The sequence below is a fragment of the Eubalaena glacialis genome, chromosome 4 (assembly GCF_028564815.1).
Source record: "Eubalaena glacialis isolate mEubGla1 chromosome 4, mEubGla1.1.hap2.+ XY, whole genome shotgun sequence".
NCBI lineage: Eukaryota > Metazoa > Chordata > Mammalia > Artiodactyla > Balaenidae > Eubalaena > Eubalaena glacialis.
Window position 1 is genome coordinate 186550224 of NC_083719.1, and position 19600 is coordinate 186569823.

At 65.2% G+C, this 19600-nt stretch overlaps 2 protein-coding genes across 2 annotated transcripts; one reads left to right on the forward strand and one right to left on the reverse strand.

Annotated features, from left to right (window-relative positions):
- Positions 1-149: 149 nt before the first annotated feature.
- TMEM259 (transmembrane protein 259) lies at positions 150-8471 on the forward strand. Its single transcript, XM_061190939.1, has 11 exons — positions 150-538; positions 4662-4940; positions 5536-5635; positions 5748-5858; positions 6144-6266; positions 6346-6446; positions 6527-6584; positions 6675-6758; positions 6851-6983; positions 7055-7154; positions 7269-8471. Exons 1-11 carry the CDS (start codon positions 308-310, stop codon positions 7812-7814), a joined length of 1866 nt encoding a protein of 621 aa, XP_061046922.1. The 5' UTR covers positions 150-307; the 3' UTR covers positions 7815-8471.
- Positions 8472-8834: 363 nt separating this feature from the next.
- GRIN3B (glutamate ionotropic receptor NMDA type subunit 3B) lies at positions 8835-17720 on the reverse strand. Its single transcript, XM_061188911.1, is given in 11 exon segments — positions 8835-8990; positions 9161-9219; positions 9319-9483; positions 9815-9963; positions 10066-10181; positions 10283-10428; positions 13446-14330; positions 14332-14503; positions 15033-15625; positions 17282-17398; positions 17400-17720. Coding segments are annotated over 11 exon segments (2868 nt in total). The 3' UTR covers positions 8835-8845.
- Positions 17721-19600: the final 1880 nt, after the last annotated feature.

Consider the following 19600-nt stretch of genomic DNA (forward strand, 5'->3'; position numbering starts at 1 on the left):
GCTTGTGGGGGCGATAGGCAAAACACCCGCACCAGGCGCAGCCCCGCCGCTCGGCGCTCCCTTCCCGGGAGCCAGGCCACGGGGCGGAGCCGCCGGGGGCCGCCCGACCGCATCCCAGCGTTCCCCGCGGGCGCAGGGAGGCCGCTCTTGCCGGCGCGGCTACTCGCTGGCGTCAGCTGCGGCGCGGAGGCGGAAGATGGCGGCGGCGCCCGGGCGGCCGTGAGGAGCGAGGCGGTGGCGAGGACGGCCGATGGCGGCGGGGAGGCGCCCTCGGGGACCCGCGGGCCGTTAAGGCGCGACGCTGGGCATGTCGGAGCTCGCGGCGCCTGGGGCCCCGGGGCCCGGGCCCAACGGCGGCGGCGGCGGCGGCGGCCCAGCCCCCCCGCGTGGGCCTCGCACCCCCAACCTCAACCCCAATCCTCTCATCAACGTGCGCGACCGGCTCTTCCATGCGCTCTTCTTCAAGATGGCTGTCACCTACTCGCGCCTCTTCCCGCCCGCCTTCCGTCGTCTCTTCGAGTTCTTCGTATTGCTCAAGGTGACCGGGGCCCCGAACCTTGTTCAAGGGTCCCGGCGGCCGGACCGTTTCCCCCAGATCTGCGACTTCTGACCCCGCCCGGGGCAGCGCGCCCCTCCCATCCGGTGGCGTAGGCCCGGCCCGACCCGTTGGGACCCTTTCTTTAGGCCTGCCCCCCTGCCCAGAAACTTCCACCCGGGAAGGCCCGAGTCTCCCCCGGTTAGTGGCCCCTGATCCCGACTCCAGAAACTCACAGCTCCCTCCAGGCCGCACCCCACCCCTCGCCTCGCCCTTCCCAGCGTCCCCTACCTCCGGAGGCCGGAGCCCAGCCCCGTGACCCCCAGCCCTGCCGCCTGGGATTCTCAGCCCGGGATGACCGCCTCCCCACTCTCCGAGCCTGGCCTAGCCCCGAACCCCAAACTCGTGGGATTCCGGGCCTCACCACCACTGCCCCCTCCCAGGACACACCCCCGGACCGCCCACCTGCACCTCTTCCCTCTCCCCCTTTTTCTTCGGGCTCTTCTTCTCAGGCCCTTCTGCTGGCCCCCACTCGGATTCTCCCCGCTCTGAACCTCTGGGGGGAAGGTGACCTAGCTGAGGTCACGCCGTGGGGCTTAGTGGCAAAGTCCAGCCAGTGGTGCTGCTGGTGGCTCTGTGAGGGGCCTCCCGTGGACCCGCCCCCTGTCCTCGCTCGGGTGGCAGAGCTCTCAGCTTTTCAGCGGTGCCGGGAGGGCCAGCACAGATCCCTCCAAGGAGGGGTCTCACTCAGAGAGGGAGCTCGCTGGGGGCCGAGCCCGGCTGCTTGACGGGTCTGAGGAAGTGGAGAAATGGCTGTTTTGTGTTGTGTCCCGTCCCGGAGTGTCCCCCGGGGGGGGCGGGGCCAGGAGTGCTGATGTCCGAGGAAGCTCGGATTCCTCGTCTGCAGGAAGGGGGCTGGAGCTGGCGGGCAAGGCACGTGGGGTGCCGGCTGGGCCAGGTTGGTCGGGAGCCGGCAGCTCTTTGGCGTTGGGTGGCAGGGGTGCGAGCCGTCCCACAGACCTGGGTGCGGGTCCCAGCCCGAAACCCCCAGTCCCGGAGCGGCAGGCGTCCCCTGCGGGGGCGTGGGTGTGGGACTCCAGAGGATTCCTGAGTCGGCCTTCCTTTACCCCAATCCTGGAACCCATGGGCAGCTTGGGCGTAGGCAGAAGGCCATGTGAGGCCGTGATTGGCTTGGGGAACAAAGCACTGTTCCTCCCGACACGCTCAGAAGGAGCCCGTGTCGCTCGAGGGGGTGCCCTGTGTGAGGTGGGCCCCCCGTGGAGCTGAGCTTCCCCTGAGACCCTGGCCTGAGGCCTTGGCTTTGTCCCGCCGCTTCCTGCCCGAGGAGCAGGCCAGGGGTTGGGCTGGCCAGGCAGATGGGCTGCACATCCAGGCCGCGTCCCTGGTGCGTGGGGCCGGGTGATCGGGCTGCCCTCGGCCCCCTGCACCTCCTCTCTCCTCGGGGCTGCAGCCAGGAGGCCCTTCATTCCCCGAGAGCCTGCCTGACCCCTGGCGCCTTTGGTTTCCCTTGTGTGCAAAGGGTGGGCTCGGCTGGCTGATCTCTGAGGCCGCCTCAAGCTCTAGAAAGCTCTGCTCCTTTGCCTCTCGGCCGCCCAGCTTCTGGGCTCTTGCTACAGAGATCAAGTTCCCCTCCCAGCCCCGCTCCCTGGCCTCTTCCTGTGGCACCTGTTCCTCTCTGCTCACTGCTGGTAGGAGCCGCCCTTGCCATCCTCTTTACCGCCTCGTGCCAGTCTCTGGGCCCAGCGATGAGTGGGGTGACCAGGAGGAAGGGGGAGAGATGGCAGTCCGCAGGGCAGGGTCTGTGTCACATCAGGCAGCCTCAGGCTGCGAGGAAGGAGGGGGGTAGCAGGAACGGCGCATGCAGAGGCCCTGGAGCTGGCGGGACGGTGCAGCCGTGTGGCTGGTGAGTTGGAGCATGGGGGTCACAGGGTGCCAGAGGTTGGGGGGCTGGAGCACCCAGGGCCTGTGAGGTGGCCAGGCCAGCTGGCAGGCAGAGGGCAGGAAAGGCCCTGGACAAGACTCCTGAAATCCTGAGAGCGAGGTGGGAGGGGCTGCTGAGTGCACCCTGCCTTCCCCACGTGGGTAGGGCTGCCCTGTGTGTCTGATGATAGGTCGTAGAGCGAGGGAAGCCTGGGCAGCCAGCTCGTTCCACAGTGGGGGAACAAGTCCAGATCCGGGGCAGGCCTTGTCAAGGGGGGTGAGAGGGTCCTGGCCCACCTCCGGGGACCCACGCACTCAGTCAAGGGCGATGGACCCCACCTGGGGTTTCAGGTCACAGATAAGGACAGTGATGGGGCAGACCCTGGTGAGGGATGCTGGAGAGGGCGCCAGGGTGACAGTGCGGGCATGGGGGCCACTCAGCGAGGTCATGGTGCCACCAGCCCCCGGTCCGTTCAAGTGCCCCTGCTCTTGGGGCCCAGCTGGCCCTGCCTGGTATGTGTTCCAGGTTGAACTCCTGGCTCCACCCCTCCTGGCCGCGTGGCCTCTGTGCCTTGGTTTCCTCATCTGCAAACTGGGGGTGATGGCAGGCACGTGTGTCTCCAGGGGAAGTGCTCGGGCAGCTCCTGGCATCGGGCCACCCTGTGTGTCAGCGCTTTTTGTGATATCTCGGCACGTTGTACAGCGTTGTCCTTATGGCCCAGAGCAGACAATGTCCCAGACACGGCTCCTGCTGGACATCTGGGCCCAGAGAGCACGACTGGGGCTGTGGGTTAGGTCTCTGACCTCACCCTGCTGTGCTGTGGGTCCCACACTGTCGTGACTCCCGTCACCAGCTCCCAGGTCCCCAGACACAACGTTGGGGAGAGGTGCTGGGGGTCCCGAGCGACGCTTGGCCTGTGGCCATGTCTCAGGGCCCTGGCGCAGGCTGGCCTGTGGGAGGCTCTGCAGACGTGGGGGCCTCAGCTGGCCTTCCCCACTGCCTCCCTGGCGCCTCCTCCCCAGGCGCGGTCCCAGCTCTGTTCTCAGCTCAGCATCTGTCTGCCGTGACCTGAACCCCAGGGGCGTGGGATGTGCAGTCTGTCTCTGCTTAAATCAGCAGTGCTCTGATTCCCACCCCGTCAGGACAGGAGCGGGTGCTCTGCTGACCCAGCCCGTGCCCAGTCTGCAGGGCAGGCTCCAGAGAGGAGGCCGGGCGGTCCACAGCCAGCGCTGGCACCACCCTATGGTGCTCATGGCAGGGCGTGGAGAGGACGAGGTGCTGGCGGCCCTGCCGGTGGCCGCGTGGCCACGGGCAGTTCACCACACCCCTGAGCATCATCGTTGACAGAGGACAAGGAGCGGCTTCGTACTCTGGTTCCCCCCGATCATTTGTACCACACAGGGAACTCACCCCGGGAGTGATGCCCTTGACGTGGCGTCCAGGCCGGAAGGGTGACACTTGGCCAACCAGGACCCCATGAGAAACATAGCGGTCAGACGGGGGCTCCTGGAGCAGGGGGTTGGGGTGACGTCGAGCAGGGCCTCTCCTCGGCACTGTGGACATCGGGGCTGGGACGTTCTCTGTGGGGGGCCGTCCTGGGCGCTGTGGGGTGTGGAGCAGCCTCCCCGGCCCTGCCCACTCGATGCCGGGAGCCCCCCAGTTGCGATGACCACAGACGTCCCAAGATGTGGCCCTGTGTCAGGATCCCCCCAGTGTGCAGTGAGGGCTGTTCTGTGTTACTCTGGGGAAACCGTGCCTCAGGGGACAGAACGAGCCCTGCCATGGGGCCGTTGGCCTGGCCAAGAGGGTCAGCTGTGTTCAGCGGCTCAGGCTGGCCCGGGAGAGGTGCAGAGGGCGCCCGGCCGGCGAGGGAGGCCGTTTTTAGCTGGTGAGGTCAGGAGTTTTCTCCTGGGGCAGTTGGGTGATGGGACCACATGCTCTGCTTGGGCCCCTGTTGGGTGGGCCTGAGCCCAGCCTGGGTGCGGGTCCTGCAGGCGCCCGGAAGGCCTCATCCTGGCTCACTCGGGCAGTCACAGGACCCAGGCTGCCCGGAGGGGCTGGCGAGCCTTCCGTCCCCCGGGGAGCTCAGCCATGCTGTCTGCAGCCCGATATGCCGGGTGGGGTCCTCCAGGCTGGGCTGTGGGGTCTCAGGCAGCTTCCCTGCTGACTGCCCCCTGCCCCCAGGCCCTGTTCGTGCTCTTCGTCCTGGCCTACATCCACATCGTCTTCTCCCGCTCGCCCATCAACTGTCTGGAGCACGTGCGGGACAAGTGGCCGAGAGACGGCATCCTGCGCGTGGAGGTGCAGCACAACTCGAGCCGCGCGCCCGTCTTCCTGCAGTTCTGCAGTGGCGGCGGCAGCTTCCCTGGGCTGGCTGCGGAGCCGGCAGGCCTGGAGCTGGAGGAGGAGGACGACGAGGAGGAGGAGCTGACCATGGAGATGTTTGGGAACAGCTCCATCAAGGTGAGCTGGCTGGCAGCGCCATGTAGAGGCACAGAGGAACTGGTGACGCAGTCTGTGCAGGACAGGCTGCCGGAAGCGTTCCTGACCTTCAGGGCCACAGGCCTCCCTGTCTGCTCCCGCTCCCGCTCCCGCGGCCTCAGGGCCGACTGGGACCCCGGGCTGTTTCCCAGCTGTCACTTGAAAGGGATTGGCCCAGTTCTGGGGGTGCCAAGGGCAGATACAGCCGGGAAGAAGGCTCTGGGCTGAGAGCTCTAAGGGGGCCCTGGGCATCCTGGTGATGCAGCGCCCCGTCGGCAGAGGCATGCCAGTGGACACGTGGGGCCCACAGCCCGCAGGGAGGGCTGTGCTTGGGCAGCCAGAGGCCAGGGTCTTGTGGGTCAGGGATTGGTGTGGGTAGGGTATTGGTGCAGACTTCAGCAGGGGACCGCATCCCTCCCAGACCCTCACCCGGAGACAGGCTCTCAGGGAGCTCAGTGTTGGGGGTCGGGGCTTTGATGGGACAGGGGCGCATCTGCTTCCAGTCAGTGAGGGAGAGGCCTCCAGGCCCGGCCCTTTGGCACCATGGGCCTGCTGACCCCTGCCTCCCTCTTTGCAGTTTGAGCTGGACATCGAGCCCAAGGTGTTCAAGCCACCAGGTGGCCCCGAGGCCCTAAACGACAGCCAAGACTTCCCCTTTCCTGAGACGCCCACAAGAGGTACTCATTGCTCACTGGGGCTAAAGGCCAGTACCCCCGGTGGGCTGCGGTCACCCCGCCCCTCCCAGGGGAGAGAGGTTCCGCAGACTGACCAGGCCTGTCCCACCCACAGCGTGGCCGCAGGACGAGTACATCGTGGAGTACTCGCTGGAGTACGGCTTCTTGCGGCTGTCGCAGGCCACGCGGCAGCGGCTCAGCATCCCAGTCATGGTGGTCACCCTGGGTGAGTGTCACCTGCACAGTGAGGCTCTGGGGGAGGGGTGACCCAGAAGCACTTGGCTTCTGGGGCCTGGGGGCCGCCCCTGCTCTCCAGCTGCGGGAAGCTTCCCGAGGCTTCATCCCTTGACCGTTCCTCTGGGGCTGTCGCGCACATCACTGCTCGGGTCGGGGGCGGCAGGGGCTCCTCCACTCCCAGAAATGGAGATCTGGCCTTCCCCGGGCCTCCGGCAGCACTGGGGCTGGTGGGGGCCTGGCCAGGTGCACACCCCTGTCACGGTCCTGCCCACAGACCCCATGCGGGACCAGTGCTTCGGGGACCGCTTCAGCCGCCTGCTGCTGGCTGAGTTCCTGGGCTACGACGACATTCTCATGTCCAGTGTAAAGGGCCTGGCGGAAAACGAGGAGAACAAGGGTGCGGGGCCCAACCGGGTGAGCGGGGTCGGGGCGGGGCCGGGGTGGTCTGGGGCGCAGGCTCACTGCCTCTCGCGCAGGCTTCCTGCGGAACGTGGTGTCCGGGGAGCACTACCGCTTCGTGAGCATGTGGATGGCCCGCACGTCCTACCTGGCCGCCTTCGTCATCATGGTCATCTTCGTGAGTGCCGTGGGCGGGGCGGGGGCCGGAGGGCGTGGGGCGAGGCGGCTGCCCCAGGCCTCACGCTGCGCTGCTTGCAGACCCTGAGCGTGTCCATGCTGCTGCGCTACTCCCACCACCAGATCTTCGTCTTCATTGGTGAGTTTCCCCGCCGGCCACCTCCCCCGCCCTCCACCCCCCAACCGGGCGCCTCACCCGGTCTGCCCGCCCGCCGCCCTCTGCCCGCAGTGGACCTGCTGCAGATGCTGGAGATGAACATGGCCATCGCCTTCCCCGCAGCGCCCCTGCTGACCGTCATCCTGGCCCTCGTGGGTGAGGACCCCGTGCCCCCACGCCCTGCCCCCTGCCCTGGCCCGTCGCCTGCCCGTCCCCGCCCCAACCAGCAGTCTCCCATCTCCCCACAGGAATGGAGGCCATCATGTCTGAGTTCTTCAACGACACCACCACGGCCTTCTACATCATCCTCATCGTGTGGCTGGCCGACCAGTATGATGCCATCTGCTGCCACACCAACACCAGCAAGCGGCACTGGCTTCGGTGGGCACCGGGGTCCGTGTGGTCCGGGGGGGGGCAGCCGGGTGGGCAGCGCCTCACTGTGCCCCTCGCAGGTTCTTCTACCTGTACCACTTCGCCTTCTACGCCTACCACTACCGCTTCAACGGGCAGTACAGCAGCCTGGCCCTCGTCACTTCCTGGCTCTTCATCCAGGTGAGGCGGGCTGCCCTTGGGACTGGTGACCCCGGGGTCCAGCCAGCCTGTTGGGGGTTCTGTGGAGGCTGCGTTCTGGCTCGGGCCTCGCCTGACCTGGTGCCTGCCCCCCAGCATTCCATGATCTACTTCTTCCACCACTACGAGCTGCCCGCCATTCTGCAGCAGATCCGCGTCCAGGAGATGCTGCTGCAGACTCCCCCTCTGGGCCCTGGCAGCCCCACGGCCCTGCCGGACGACCTGAACAACAACGGAGGCACCCCGGCCGCCATGCCCGACTCTCCCGGCCAGCCCCCTGCCCTGGGCCCTGGCTTGCAGGGTGGTGGCGGAGGCCCTGGGCCCGTGGCTGAGGCACCTAGCTCCCTGGTGGCCGCGGCGGCCTCGGTAGCTGCAGCAGCCAGTGGTGACCTGGGCTGGATGGCAGAGACGGCCGCCATCATCACAGACGCCTCCTTCTTGTCGGGCCTGAGCGCCTCTCTCCTGGACCGGCGGCCGGCCAGCCCCCTGAGCCCCAGCGGGGCGCTCCCTCGGGCCCCCCAGGACAGTGCCCCCACAGGCGACTCCCCAGGGTCTGACACAGCCCCTCAGACCTCTGGGGTGAGTGGGCCCAGCCTTGCGTCCACGGCTCCAGTGGATGCGCCCTCAGAGGTCGGCTCCTGAGCCCTGGGCAGCTGACCGCCTCTGTCCCTGGCCATCCAGGCCAGCTGGGTGTGACCTGGCTGGAGCCCTCTGGGGTCAGGGAGGCTGTCCCCAGTGGCTCTGGGACTGCCCAGCCTGCCTTAGGTGGTATCGGAGTCCATCAGGTTTGCTTGGAGGCAGGCTTCTCTCCCCCAGGGCGTGGGGCCTGCCTGCAGCCTGTCCCTGTCTGTGGTGGGCCCCCTCAGCCAGTGAATTAAGACCGGCCGATGAGCCAGGGTGGGAGAAGGGACGGGGGCTCCATGGAAGGTTCTGCAAGGGGTTGGTGAAAGGTCCGGAGCGAGCTGTCCCGGGGCAAAACGGGCAAGCCTCTGAGCAAGGTGAAATGAGTGGGGCCGGCTCAGCTGGTGCTCCCTCGTGTGCAGTGCCTTTCCACCGCCATCCCACACGGCCAGGCTGGGGCCCCGGGAAGGCGAAGCTTGGGCCCAGGACGCGCCCAGGCACCAACATTGAAGGCGGCCACGGGGGGTGCCGGGGTCCCGCCCTGCTCGGGGTGAGGAGACGGCCGGTGGCCCAACCCAGTTACGCGGTGAGGAATGCAGAAGACGGCTCATTCCACTCTATTTAATTGCAGTGTACAAAATGGTGTTTGTATATAGAATAAACTGTTGACAGCGTCCAGCCAGCGTTTGTGTGTGCGGGGAGGGGGCGGGGTCAACCCCGTGGCCAGGCGGAGCCCCTCGGAGCCCCCGCTGCAGGTGGAGGAGGGCCTGGTCCCGCGTCACCGGGGGGCCACGGGTGCTTCCTCGGAAGCCTGGGGCCAGCTGCGCGGCCCGTCGCGGGTGCTGTCCCGGAGCTGGGCGAGGAGCTGTCCGCGCCGCACCAGCGCCTGGCGGAGCCTCTCGCGTGTGCCCGCGATGCCCTGCTCCAGCTGCTCTAGCTTCCCGGGGCGCGGGGCGCCCGAGAACAGCTCGGCGGGCGGGCGGGCGTTGGAGCAGAGCGAGACGGGGCCCCCGGGCAGCCCGGCCGCATCCACATCCGCGTCTGGGGCATCCTCAACGGGAGCGGCGGCGGTGGCCACGGCCGGCTCCAGCAGGAAGTGCGCGCGACGCCCCCTCACCGAGGCCCGGCGCACCTGTGTCCAGCCCCCCGGGGCCCGCGGGGGCGGCCAGAGTGTCCTGCTGCGGCTCCTTGGGACCCCTGGGGACGGATGAGTCTGGGCAGCCGCGTCCTACCCACAGTCCCACTCTGCCCTTTAGGGTCAGGGTCCCTGAGGAGGCCGTGGGTGGCGGGTGGTATAGATCCACTGGTCGGCTGGAGGGCGGGGATGGGAGTTGCTGGGGTGGAGAGCGGCCCCCAGGGCCCCTTACCTCGGCTCCGGCTCCTCCTGCCCCTCGGGCGGCTCCGTGTTGAGGGCGCGATGGATTCTCTAGGAGCCAAGACAGAAGTCGCGTCGGGGTCGGGTCAGCGGCAGGCCGTCCTGCGCGCGCTCCGCCCTCCCTCCACCCCCCCAGCCCCTGCTCCTCACCTGGCTCGTGTGCAGCCAGTACTGCATCTTGTTACCGCTTCGGATGCGCGGCAGCGCCAGGCGGTAGAAGACGTGCTCGCCCAGCGAGCTGAGCAGAGCACTGCCCAGGCCCAGGCAGAGCAGCACGAAGAGTCCAGAGAAGTGGTAGATGCCCATCTGGAGGGTCTGTGGGCAGGACGCAGGCACAAAACCCCTCCTGGTCATGGCAGACCCTTGGGGAGCCCTGGCCTTGGACGGGGGTGGGGGCAGAGGTTGGGCCAGTGAGAAGGGCCTGGGGCTGTGGAGCTGGATTGGAAGGCTAGGGCTCCATTTTCAGAGGTGAGGTGTCATGGAAGAAAGGCCACTGGAACTGGGGTTTTGGAGGATGAATAGGGTACAGAAAAGCAGGCAAACACACAGTCTTGGGAACGAGCAGGGGTTGGTCACCTTGGTGAAGGACCACACAGGCTCAGAGTCCCCCACGTCTACCCCTCCCTGCGTCCCGGGCCTGCCCTACCTCTGAAACGGCGAAGACCCGCTTGCCACAAGGCACCATCTCGTACCACTTGTGCAGCAGGTCGATGAAGCCGGAGGACTTGTAGCGGCTGATGAACTCGGACAGGTTGGAGGTGAGCGGCGAACTCCGGGGGAGTCCGATGCCATAGCCTGGGGGAGTCCGGGCGTTGGGTTGGGACCCGGCTGGACGCAGACCCACAGGAGCTGCGCCTGCCTGGAGCCCGCAGATCACTGGTCCCGGGGGCCGCTCACCCTCGATGGCGAAAGGCTTGCCCACGGTCAGCAGTCTGCAGTCGGCGTCGATGGACACCTCGTAGTCCAGGAGCGACTTGTCTATGATGAAGGCGTTGAGCTTGGGGGGGTCGCTTCTGCCCGGGAGGGCGACGGGGTGAGCATCCCCGCCCGCCTGGCCCCGCCCCGCCCCGCCCCGCGCGCCCCCCGCGCCCCCCGCCCCGCACGCCCCCTTCACGTCAGCATGGCGACGCCGTGGGGCGTGGTGGGTGCACTGTGGCGCCGCACGTGTGCGTACATCTCCGGGAAGCTCTTCTTGATGTAGGCCTCGGCGCTGCTTTCCCACACGGTGCCGAAGCGGAAGCCCTGGGACGGGTGGTGCAGCTACGGGCCAGCGCCCGGTCAGCGTCTGGGGTGGGGCCTTGATCCCGGCCCGGCTCTCCCCCACCCCCGTTCCATCCGCCAGCCCGGAGCGCCCAGGCCCAGGGCTCTCAACCAGCGTCTCCCCTCGCCCGGCTCACGTGGGCCACGTCACCTCTGGGGGGCCGTCCTGGGCTCCGTGGGGTGTGGAGCAGCATCCCTGGCCCCACCCCCTAGATGCCAGGAGCCCCCTGCCCTAGTCTGACAACCACAGATGTGCCAGGACATGGCCCCGTGTCCCCTGGGGGCAGCACCACCCAGTTGAAAATGTTCTAAAACCCGCACGTCCATCTCCAGGCCTTTAACTCCACACTTCCGCCACCGCCGCACCCTCTGCGTCTCTCCTTAGGGTCCCCCGGGAACCCCAAGCTCACCGCGTCCAAGACCCACTCCCGAGCCACCCCACACCTTCCCACCTCAGTCGCTCTCCCTCCTCTGCCCGCCTCTGCGTCTCTCATCTCCACGTCCCGTCCACCTGCAGATCCTATGGGCACTGCCCTCCGGACACCCTGGACCTGCCCGGTGCTCGCCCCTCCGCAGCCCCCACCCAAGGCCCCCATCCCCCATTCCTCCTGCACCAGCGCTGCCCCCTCAGCCCTGGGCTCTCCGGCCCGCCCACTGTTTGTGCAACCTCCCTAAAGCAAACCGTGAGTGGCTGCTGAGGCCACCTGACCAGGGCCTCCTTGTCGGGGCTACAGCACTTCCGAAAAGCCAGACCTGAGGCAAGCAGGGCCATCTAGAACTTTCTGGGGAAGGAAATGCTCTACACCTGTGCTGTTCTCAAGTGGCTGTTAAGTGCTTTCAATTAAATCAATTTAAAAAGTAGCCACGGGACTTCCCTGGTGGTGCATTGGTTAAGAATCCCCCTGCCAATGCAGGGGACACGGGTTCGATCCCACATGCCAGGGAGCAACTAAGCCCGTGCACCACAACTACTGAGCCCGCGCGCTAGAGCCTGTGTTCCGCGAGAAGCCACCGCAATGAGAAGCCTGCACGCCGCAACTAGAGAAAGCCTGCACGCAGAAACGAAGACCCAATACAGCCAAAAAAAAAAAAAAAAAACTGTTTTAAAAAATTATTTTAAAAAAGTAGCCACATGTGGAGAGTGGCTGGCCCATGGGACAGCAAGCATCTAGGTCTCATTACTGGTTTAACAGAGGACGCTGGGGTGGGGGAGCAGCAGGGGACGAGAGCAGCTAGATCCAAACACTGGGAGATGCTGCAGGAGAAAAAACAACTTCTCCAACAAACAAATCGCTAGTGAACAAAAAGATGGAGTGTCAAGATGGCCCCATGGGGCCTTCCCGGGACAGACCCCCACCCAGTCCTCTGCCTGCCTCTTGTCTGTGGAAAAACTTTAGTCTCCTAGGCCTTCCCCGAGTTCCAAAGAATAAATTTAATCAAAGAAATGAGAAAATGCAGAAACAAAGGAAAACAGTCAAACAAGACAAAATAATAATAATAGTTTAGCCGTTAAAGTCAAGGACTTTTAATTCCTTCTCAAGGGCTGTAGATAATATTCTGAGCCAGTGAACTTCCCTGGCGGTCCAGTGGGTAAGACTCAGTGCTTCCACTGCAGGGGGCATGGGTTCAATCCCTGGTTGGGGAACTGAGATCCCACATGCCATGTGGCATGGCAAAAAAAAAAAAAATTGAGCCAGATCCTTTGAGCTCTTTTGCAGATACTGAAACCCCCACCAGGTGGAAGAAGTTAACTGCATGCTGCCCACAAGCACATAGACCCCACTGATTGGAACCAGAAGGTTGATGATGTTGACTCCCAATTACTTCACCACCAACCAATCAGAAGAACATCCAGGAGCTAGTCACACACCCCACAACCCCCCTCCCTCACCCTGTCTTTAAAAACCTTTCCCCAATACTTACTTAAATAAAAATTAAAAAACAAACAAACAAAAATAAACCTTTCCCTGAAAGCCATCCAGGAGTTCAGGTCTTAAGCACTAGCTGTGCAGACTCCTTGCTTGGCGTCTGCAATAAACACTGTGCTTTCCTTCACCAGGACCCTGTGTCAGTAGATTGGCTTTACTGCCTGCAGGTGACTGGACCCAAGTTTGGTTTGGTAACAAGGAGGTTTCTACCTTCCTCTGGGTCTGTACATTTTGGATCCAGATTCAAACAAACCGTGAAAAAAAAAAAAAAGACAACTGAGAAAAATGGCTGCCTGATGTTTAAGTTCCCAGAATACTCATGACAAAATGACAGGAGGCCTGGGATTTCCCTCATGGTAATCCAGCGGCTATGGCTGGTGCATGGACGAAACTGGTCAGGAGTTGACTTTGGAGCCGGGCAATGGGTTCACTCATGGTGGGCCTTGCTTCCTACTCCAGAGTATTAAAATTTTTTCATTAAAAGAGAAAAATATGTAGGCTGGGGCATGCCCTGCTCTGCCCACAGCCCTCCAGGACTCCTGGTGAAAGTTCTGTCTAAATGGGGCTTCTGTGGAGGCCCAGGTCCTCCCACACGTGCAGGCCCTGCATGACCTGCCCCATCCCCCTCCCTGCTCTCCCCTCCCCCCTCTCCCCCCTCTCCCCCTCACTCACTCTGCTCCAGCCACACACAGGTCTCCTTGCTGTTCCTCCAACCTGCCAAGCACAATCCTGTCCCAGGGCCTTTGCACAGGCTGCCTCCTCTGCTTACCATATTCCTCCCTGATATCTACATAAAAGTCCCTCACATATCACCTCTCCCAGAGGAATTCCTGACCCCCATTTGAGAAATCATCCCTCCCCAGTGCTCCCTGTGTCCCCACCCTAATTTTCCTCCCTGGAACTTTATCACCAATTCACACACCATCTACTTTGTTTCTCTCTCTTGATTCTCACCAGCAGCCTCGCCTGTTTTGTCCCAGCTGGGTTCAACATGAGTTTGCGGGAGCAGATGGCCGCCCTCTACTGGGTGGGGACTGGGGGCGGGGGTGACCTCCAGGCTCTGACCCCTGAAACCCCACGGCCACGCACCTTAGGGTCGTGGATCCCCGACAGCTCCTCAAAAGTCTTGTCCCCGACCATGACGGCGGCCAGGTTGGCCGTGTAGCTGGACAGCACGAGCAGGCAGAAGATGGCCCACAAGTTCATGAGGAGGCGGCCCGTGGGGCACTTGGGCGTCTTACTGGACACTGTGCGTCCAAAGAGGATGGCGTAGCAGAGGTTGAGGGCGGAGGAGTAGGAGAACACGGTGCCCAGGTTGTGGCCGCGGGGCGTGAGGCCGAAGGGGCTGCGCCACTCGTAGAGGGTGAGGAAGAGCGCAGTCAGGTGCAGCGCGGTGAAGACGCCCAGCCACATGGACCAGTGCAGCGGCCACATGGACCAGTGCAGCGGCCACGTGAAGGCGCCGATGGGCGACGCCGTGTCCCATGCGCGCACCATGATGCCCAGGCTGGTGGAGAAGAAGGGGCTGGTGAAGTCCACCACCTGCGAGCGGGCTGAGTTGATGCTGAAGCTGGTGACGGCCATGTGCGCCCCGCCGGCCAGCAGGTCGCCCACCAGGCCAGTCCAGCGGCCGTCGCGCAGCTCGCCGTACTTGCCTTCGCCCACGATATACAGCTCGAAGTCGAAGGGCGCGTCCTCCGCCAGGCGCTCCAGCAGGTCGATGCAGTAGCCGTAGCAGCACCTGCGCAGTGCGCGGGGCGCCGAGCCGTCGGCCAGCGCGGCGAAGAGCGCGTCCAGGGCGGCCGAGTTGTTGGTGCCGGGGGCCAGGCACAGCTGCCCCGCCGGGCACCGACCGTCCTCGTCCGGCTCGCGGGCGAACACAAACGGGTGCTCCACCAGCGTCACCACGCGCAGCTTGGGCCGCGCCCGGGCGCCCGGCGGGGGTGGGAGCCGCCCGGCCGCGCCCCCCCCCCCCCCCCGACACCAGCCGTCCGTCCTGCCACCGGCCCAGCGTTGCCCAGGCCGGGGCGCCCCGCGGGTCCCAGCGGAGGCTCCACACGCGGAAGCGCCGGGAGATGTGCACCTGCGAGGAGCCGGTCACCCACACCGGCCCTGTGTGGCCCCAGAAGGACGTGTTGGCCAGGAACCTGGTGGGGGTGGGTGGCATCAGGGCGGCGGAGGGATCCCTCCCCCGAGGTGAGACCTATCGCCCTGCCTCAGACACACCGGGCCACGGGGGATGCTGCTGTACCCCCCACTCCAGATCCCCTTCCCAGCCGGGGTACCCACGCCCTGGGGGCTGGGGCGACGGCCCAGCCCAAAGCCCAGTTGAGAGGCCCAGGTGGGGCCTTCTTGCTGCGGGGTGCTGCCCCCGCTCCAGGGCTCCCCGGGTCAGGCAGAGCCTCACCTGTTCCTTTCCCTCCTTTCCCGCTTCTCCCAAAGGCACACACACACACACCACACACACACCCCCACACACACACACACTACACACACACACACACACCACACCACACACACACACACACGCCCGCCCGCCCGCCAGCAGAATCCCCTTCTTGGGCTCTGCTTCCACCCAAGATGGACACAGCGCCTGGCATACAGCAAATGCCCGATAATGTCGCCTCTCACGCCGCACCGGCAGACGCGGCTTCCTGCAGCAGAGTCCCTGCTCACCGTGCCAAGAGGCGGCCGGAGGACTCGGGCCCGGGCAGTGGCAGGTCATTGCAGTTGACCGTGGCGGGGAGGAGGGCACGCTCCGGCTGCACGCGGGCCGCGCTGCCCAGCGCGCGGGCCACTCGTTCCACCGCGTCGTGGATGGCGGCTTCCAGCGGGGGCCGAGCGACCTCGCCCAACGCCAGCAGCCCAGGCGGCAGGCCCTTGGTGGGGATTGCCTCGGCGGGCAGCGGCGTGCCCAGCAGCCAGCGGGGCCCGGGGGGTGCGGCCTGCAGCACCTGCCGGGCGCCGGCCTCGTTGCAACCCAGGAGTGCGGCCACGGGGACTGGGGCCGTTCCCCCCGCGGGCACCCCCAGTGGGGCCAGGTGGGCCCGCAGCCCTGTATCACTCGGGTCTGGCCGGCTCAGTTCCAGCAGGAGCTTCGGAGCCCGGCCCACCCAGCTTGTCCACAGGGCCACAAGGCCACCAGGGTCCCGCACGCGGCAGAGCACCAGGCCAACGTCCTCCCAGCTGTGCGCCTGCAGCACGGACACCAGCACGTCCAGCAGAGTCTCCAGGGGGCTGGCCCAGTCCAGCTGCAGGTGGAAGGGGTTCTGGCAAAGGGGTGGTCACAGTTAGGGCTGGCAAACTCAGTGTCCCACCACACTCTTTCCACCCCATCTGTACATGTTCAATAAACGCACGACACCTTGATAACTGGACCTTGTGCCTGCTTCTTCCCAGCCCCACACCTGCTCTAACCCCTTCTGTGGCTCCCCATCGCCATCAGCACAAAGTCCGGCCCTGGCCTGACATTCAGGGCCTGTTCTCTTGGCTCCAGTCACCCTGAGGCTTTTTGCATTCCCCAGCTGGAATACCTTTTCCCATCTATGACAGCCAACTCCTACACATCCTTCAAAACCCAGTTCCACTACCCCATCTCTATTCAGACTTACCAGGCAAGCTAGGGACTGAGGGACCCCCCCTCCGCGCTCAGGGACCCAGAAAGTTCTCCTGAATTTGCTTTGAGCATGGGAAGGACGAGAGAGCTTTGCCAGACACCTAATGTAGGCAGGGTGTTGTTCGGGTGGGGACAGGGTGCTGAGTGCAGGGGGAAAGGCTGGGGGCTGCTGCTCAGTCTCCTGCGGGGCGGCGGGGCAAGCCAGTAACCCCCCAAAGCCTGACAGGTCCAACTGCAGAGGGTGCAGTTCCTGGATCCGGCTGCAGAGGGCGCCACAGGCATGGATTTGGGTCCTGCATCCCTCCCACCGGGAGGGGGTCAAGGACAGAGGGGGGTTAATGAGACCTGGGCCTCCTCTAGGGTCAGGGTCTCCCCGCCCTCAGGAGAAGGAAGGCCTGAGGGGGCTTCAAGGTGGGTTTGGAGAGAGGCAGGCCCCCTTCCAGACCCCATGTCCCAGCGTTGGGCCCCCCCTGCTGGTCCTGGGAGGGGGTTCTTTCCCTGGGGCACAACAGGGTCCCCAGAACTCTGCCAGTCACCCTTCTCTCCTCCTTGTCCCATTCTCTACTTATTCGGACCCAAATTCCAGCCTGGGGGTGTAATTAAGAAAAGAGAATAAACTCCAAGGACGAACGAGGACAGGGTGGAGGAGGATGGAGGGTTTAGGAGAGACAGGGTGGCCCTGGGGACCTGAGAAGGCCATCAAGGAGGCTGTGGGGTGTGGGTAGCCTCGGTCTCGAGGGCCTCTGGTAGGATCCTGGCAGGAGGAAAGTCTCCAGCCGCAGCCCCTGAAACTGCAGCCCCTGGAGAGCGAGCAGGGAGACCCGCTTCCCCATCCCAGCCCCGCGGCCCTGCTTGGTGGGAATCCGGAGGCGCCCTCTGACCTGACCGGGGAAGGGGGCCGCGCTCCTAGTGGGACTCCACCGCCAAAGCCCAGGGAAGCGTCCTGTGGGATCCGCCATCTGGGGTCCAGAGGCATCCCGCGGGGTTCCCGAGCCGCGGGGTTCCGTGGCTCTACGTCCCTGCGCCCCTGGGCTCCCGCCTCCCATTCCGGGTCCCTGATCTCCGGGGACATCCGGGGTTCAGGGGTCCAGGTTCCGCGAACCCGAGGGCCGTCCCTGGGCCTCTGTCATCCGGACTCCGAGTCTCCCCGCATCCGGACTCTTGCATTTAGGGTCCAGACTCTGAGGCCCGCGTGTCCCAAGGACTCAGCTATCCGGACCCCCGGGCCCCGCGCTCCAAGAGCGTCCCAGGGTCTCTCCCATCCCGACCCCGGGTCCCCGCACGTCCTGACCCCGGCGTCCGCGCGTACCGGGGAGCTGAGGGGAGCGCGGGCCTCCCGCCGCAGCACGCTGAGCACGGGGGTCTCCGTGGCCGCCTCCAGGAAGTGCAGCTGCAGCAGCGCGGGCCGCGCCTCGGGGAAGGCTAGGCACGGCCGCCACGCCCGGTGCCGCCAGCGCCTGGCACAGGCCGCGGGCCAGCGAGGCGGGGTCGCGGGCGGGGGGCGCGGCGGCCACCAGCTCCAGACGCAGGTTGTGCGGCAGCCGCGGCGCCAGGGCGGCCCGGGCCAGGGCGGCGCGGGCGCGGGCGCGGGCGCGGGCGCGGGCGGCGGGCGCGCGGGGCAGGAGGGCGCCCAGGCGCACCGAGCCCCCCAGGCGCGCCAGGACGCCGCACCGGTGCGGGTGGCCCCCGGCGGGCCCCGGCCCCAGCGCTAGCGCCAGGCGGAGCCACAGCGCCCGCACAAACTCCATCCCAAAGTTGCCGGCGGCCGCCGCGGGGCGGAGCCGCGGGTAGCACCACGGGAGGCGGAACCTCGGCCGCCCCCGCCGCTCCCTCCCCGCCCCCGCCGGGCCGACGCCTCCCTCCCTGCCCGAGCCCGCCCACCTGCGTCCGCCCTCCCCCCTCCCGGTCCCCCAGTGCCACGCAGCCCACTAGCGAGGCGTGGGTCCCACTACGCAGGGCGGGAAATGGAGGCTCAGATGGCCACAGCAGGCGGGGGTTGGGGTGGGGTGTGGAATCGAACCACTGCTCCTCCTGGCTCTGTGCCCACTCTACAGATGAGGAAGCCGACGTTAGCAGCAGGGAGGGATTTTGCATCAAGACTGGTGCCCACACTCACCCCTGGATCCCTCCCTCATCCCCCCTCCAGCCTGGCAACGGTTCCCATTTCTCAGTCAGGGAAACTAAGGCCCACAAGGGGTCAGTGTGCGTCCATAGTCACCCAGCTGCACCCTCCTCCTCCAGGGAGCAGCGTCTACCCAGACCAACCCGTCCACGTGCTCTACCATCGTTGGCGCCCCAGGGAAACTGAAGCAGACTTGTCTGATGGGAACCTGTGGGGAAGGTCTCCTGCCCTCCAGCTGCGGGCAGACAACTTGAGCCAGAGAATTCCTCTTCACCCTTCAAGACCCAGTGCCAAATGCCCCTGCTGGAAAAACTTTCCTAGCTCGTCACCCAGAAAGATGCAGAACACCCCCTTCATCCCTGCCTACGTGAACTCCATCTCACGCCATCGTCTTTTTGTCCCTTTATTTGCTTTATTCAGTGGCCAGCTCTGGGAGACAGGGGCGGGTCTGGCTCGTTAACTGCTGTCTCCAGTGCTTGCACACAGCAGGCACTCTATAATTGCTTGTTGCTTTGAGCAACTGCTCAGACAAGAACGCGTGGTTACATCACTCTCTGCTGCCCCGGAACCTTCCTTAGCTCCCCGCCGCCTACCAATCCCCCAGCCTCTTCCTACATTCTCTGGGCCTCCCCAAGACAAATGCCATGGAGACCTTCTTGTGGCCCTGGCCTGTGGGAGGCGCTCAGTAACCACCGGTCAAGTAAGGGCTCAGGAGCACCCTGCGTGGAATTCTCCCATCCCAGGTGGGGGAGTGGAGAAAGCCAGGCTTCTCCCCAGACCCCGCAGGGCACAGGGCAGCAGCTGCGCATGGAACATTCCAGCTCTAAGGAACGCGTCTACACTCAGTTGATTTTTTTCACGCACAAGAAACCATCTCCTTTTGGAGCCAGTGTTAGAGACGCAGGGGACAAACTCCATTAGATGAAGAAAAATGCAAGTACCAGCCAGCAGCATGAATGGAATTTTGAGATGACTAATGAGAGTTGGGTGGCTGGCTTCCAGGTGACAAGGCCACCTCATCCAGCCACCTGGCCAGGCATCCCAGGACAGGGAGGGTCATACCAGGGAGGCCCCCCCCCCGCCACTGTTCTGGGTGAGGCGCCAGGTTAAGAAGTGTCCTCAGGGACCACCTGGGCCTCACCCCACCCTGGGGTAAGGTCCCTATGCCAGCATGAGTCCCCAGAAACGGACCCACCCTTGGGAGGGGATACCTCCTCACCCTAATGTGGCCCTCAGCAGTCAGTCAGTCAGTCAACAAACATTACTGGCTGCTGGTTCTGGTAGGTACGCGAGCACTCGAAGGCGCCTTGGGCCCCCCTGGGACTCACGGGGTAACCCCCTGAAGCCGCCCCATCTCGGGTCCTGCTGTTACACCTCACCTTCCCCCACTACTTGCATGACCTGCGCTGGGCGCCCTGGCCTCTGCGCCTCAGCTCCCAGCTTCTTTTTTCAAGTTTTGTTTTGATGTGGACCATTTTTAAAGTCTTTATTAAATTGTTACAATAT

Coding starts and splice junctions, on each gene's coding strand:
- TMEM259 (XM_061190939.1), top strand. CDS start 308: ATGTCGGAGCTCGCGGCGCCTGGGGCCCCGGGGCCCGGGCCCAACGGC. Junction 4,941..5,535: donor TTGGGAACAGCTCCATCAAG/GTGAGCTGGCTG, acceptor CCCTCTTTGCAG/TTTGAGCTGGACATCGAGCC. Junction 5,636..5,747: donor TCCTGAGACGCCCACAAGAG/GTACTCATTGCT, acceptor TCCCACCCACAG/CGTGGCCGCAGGACGAGTAC.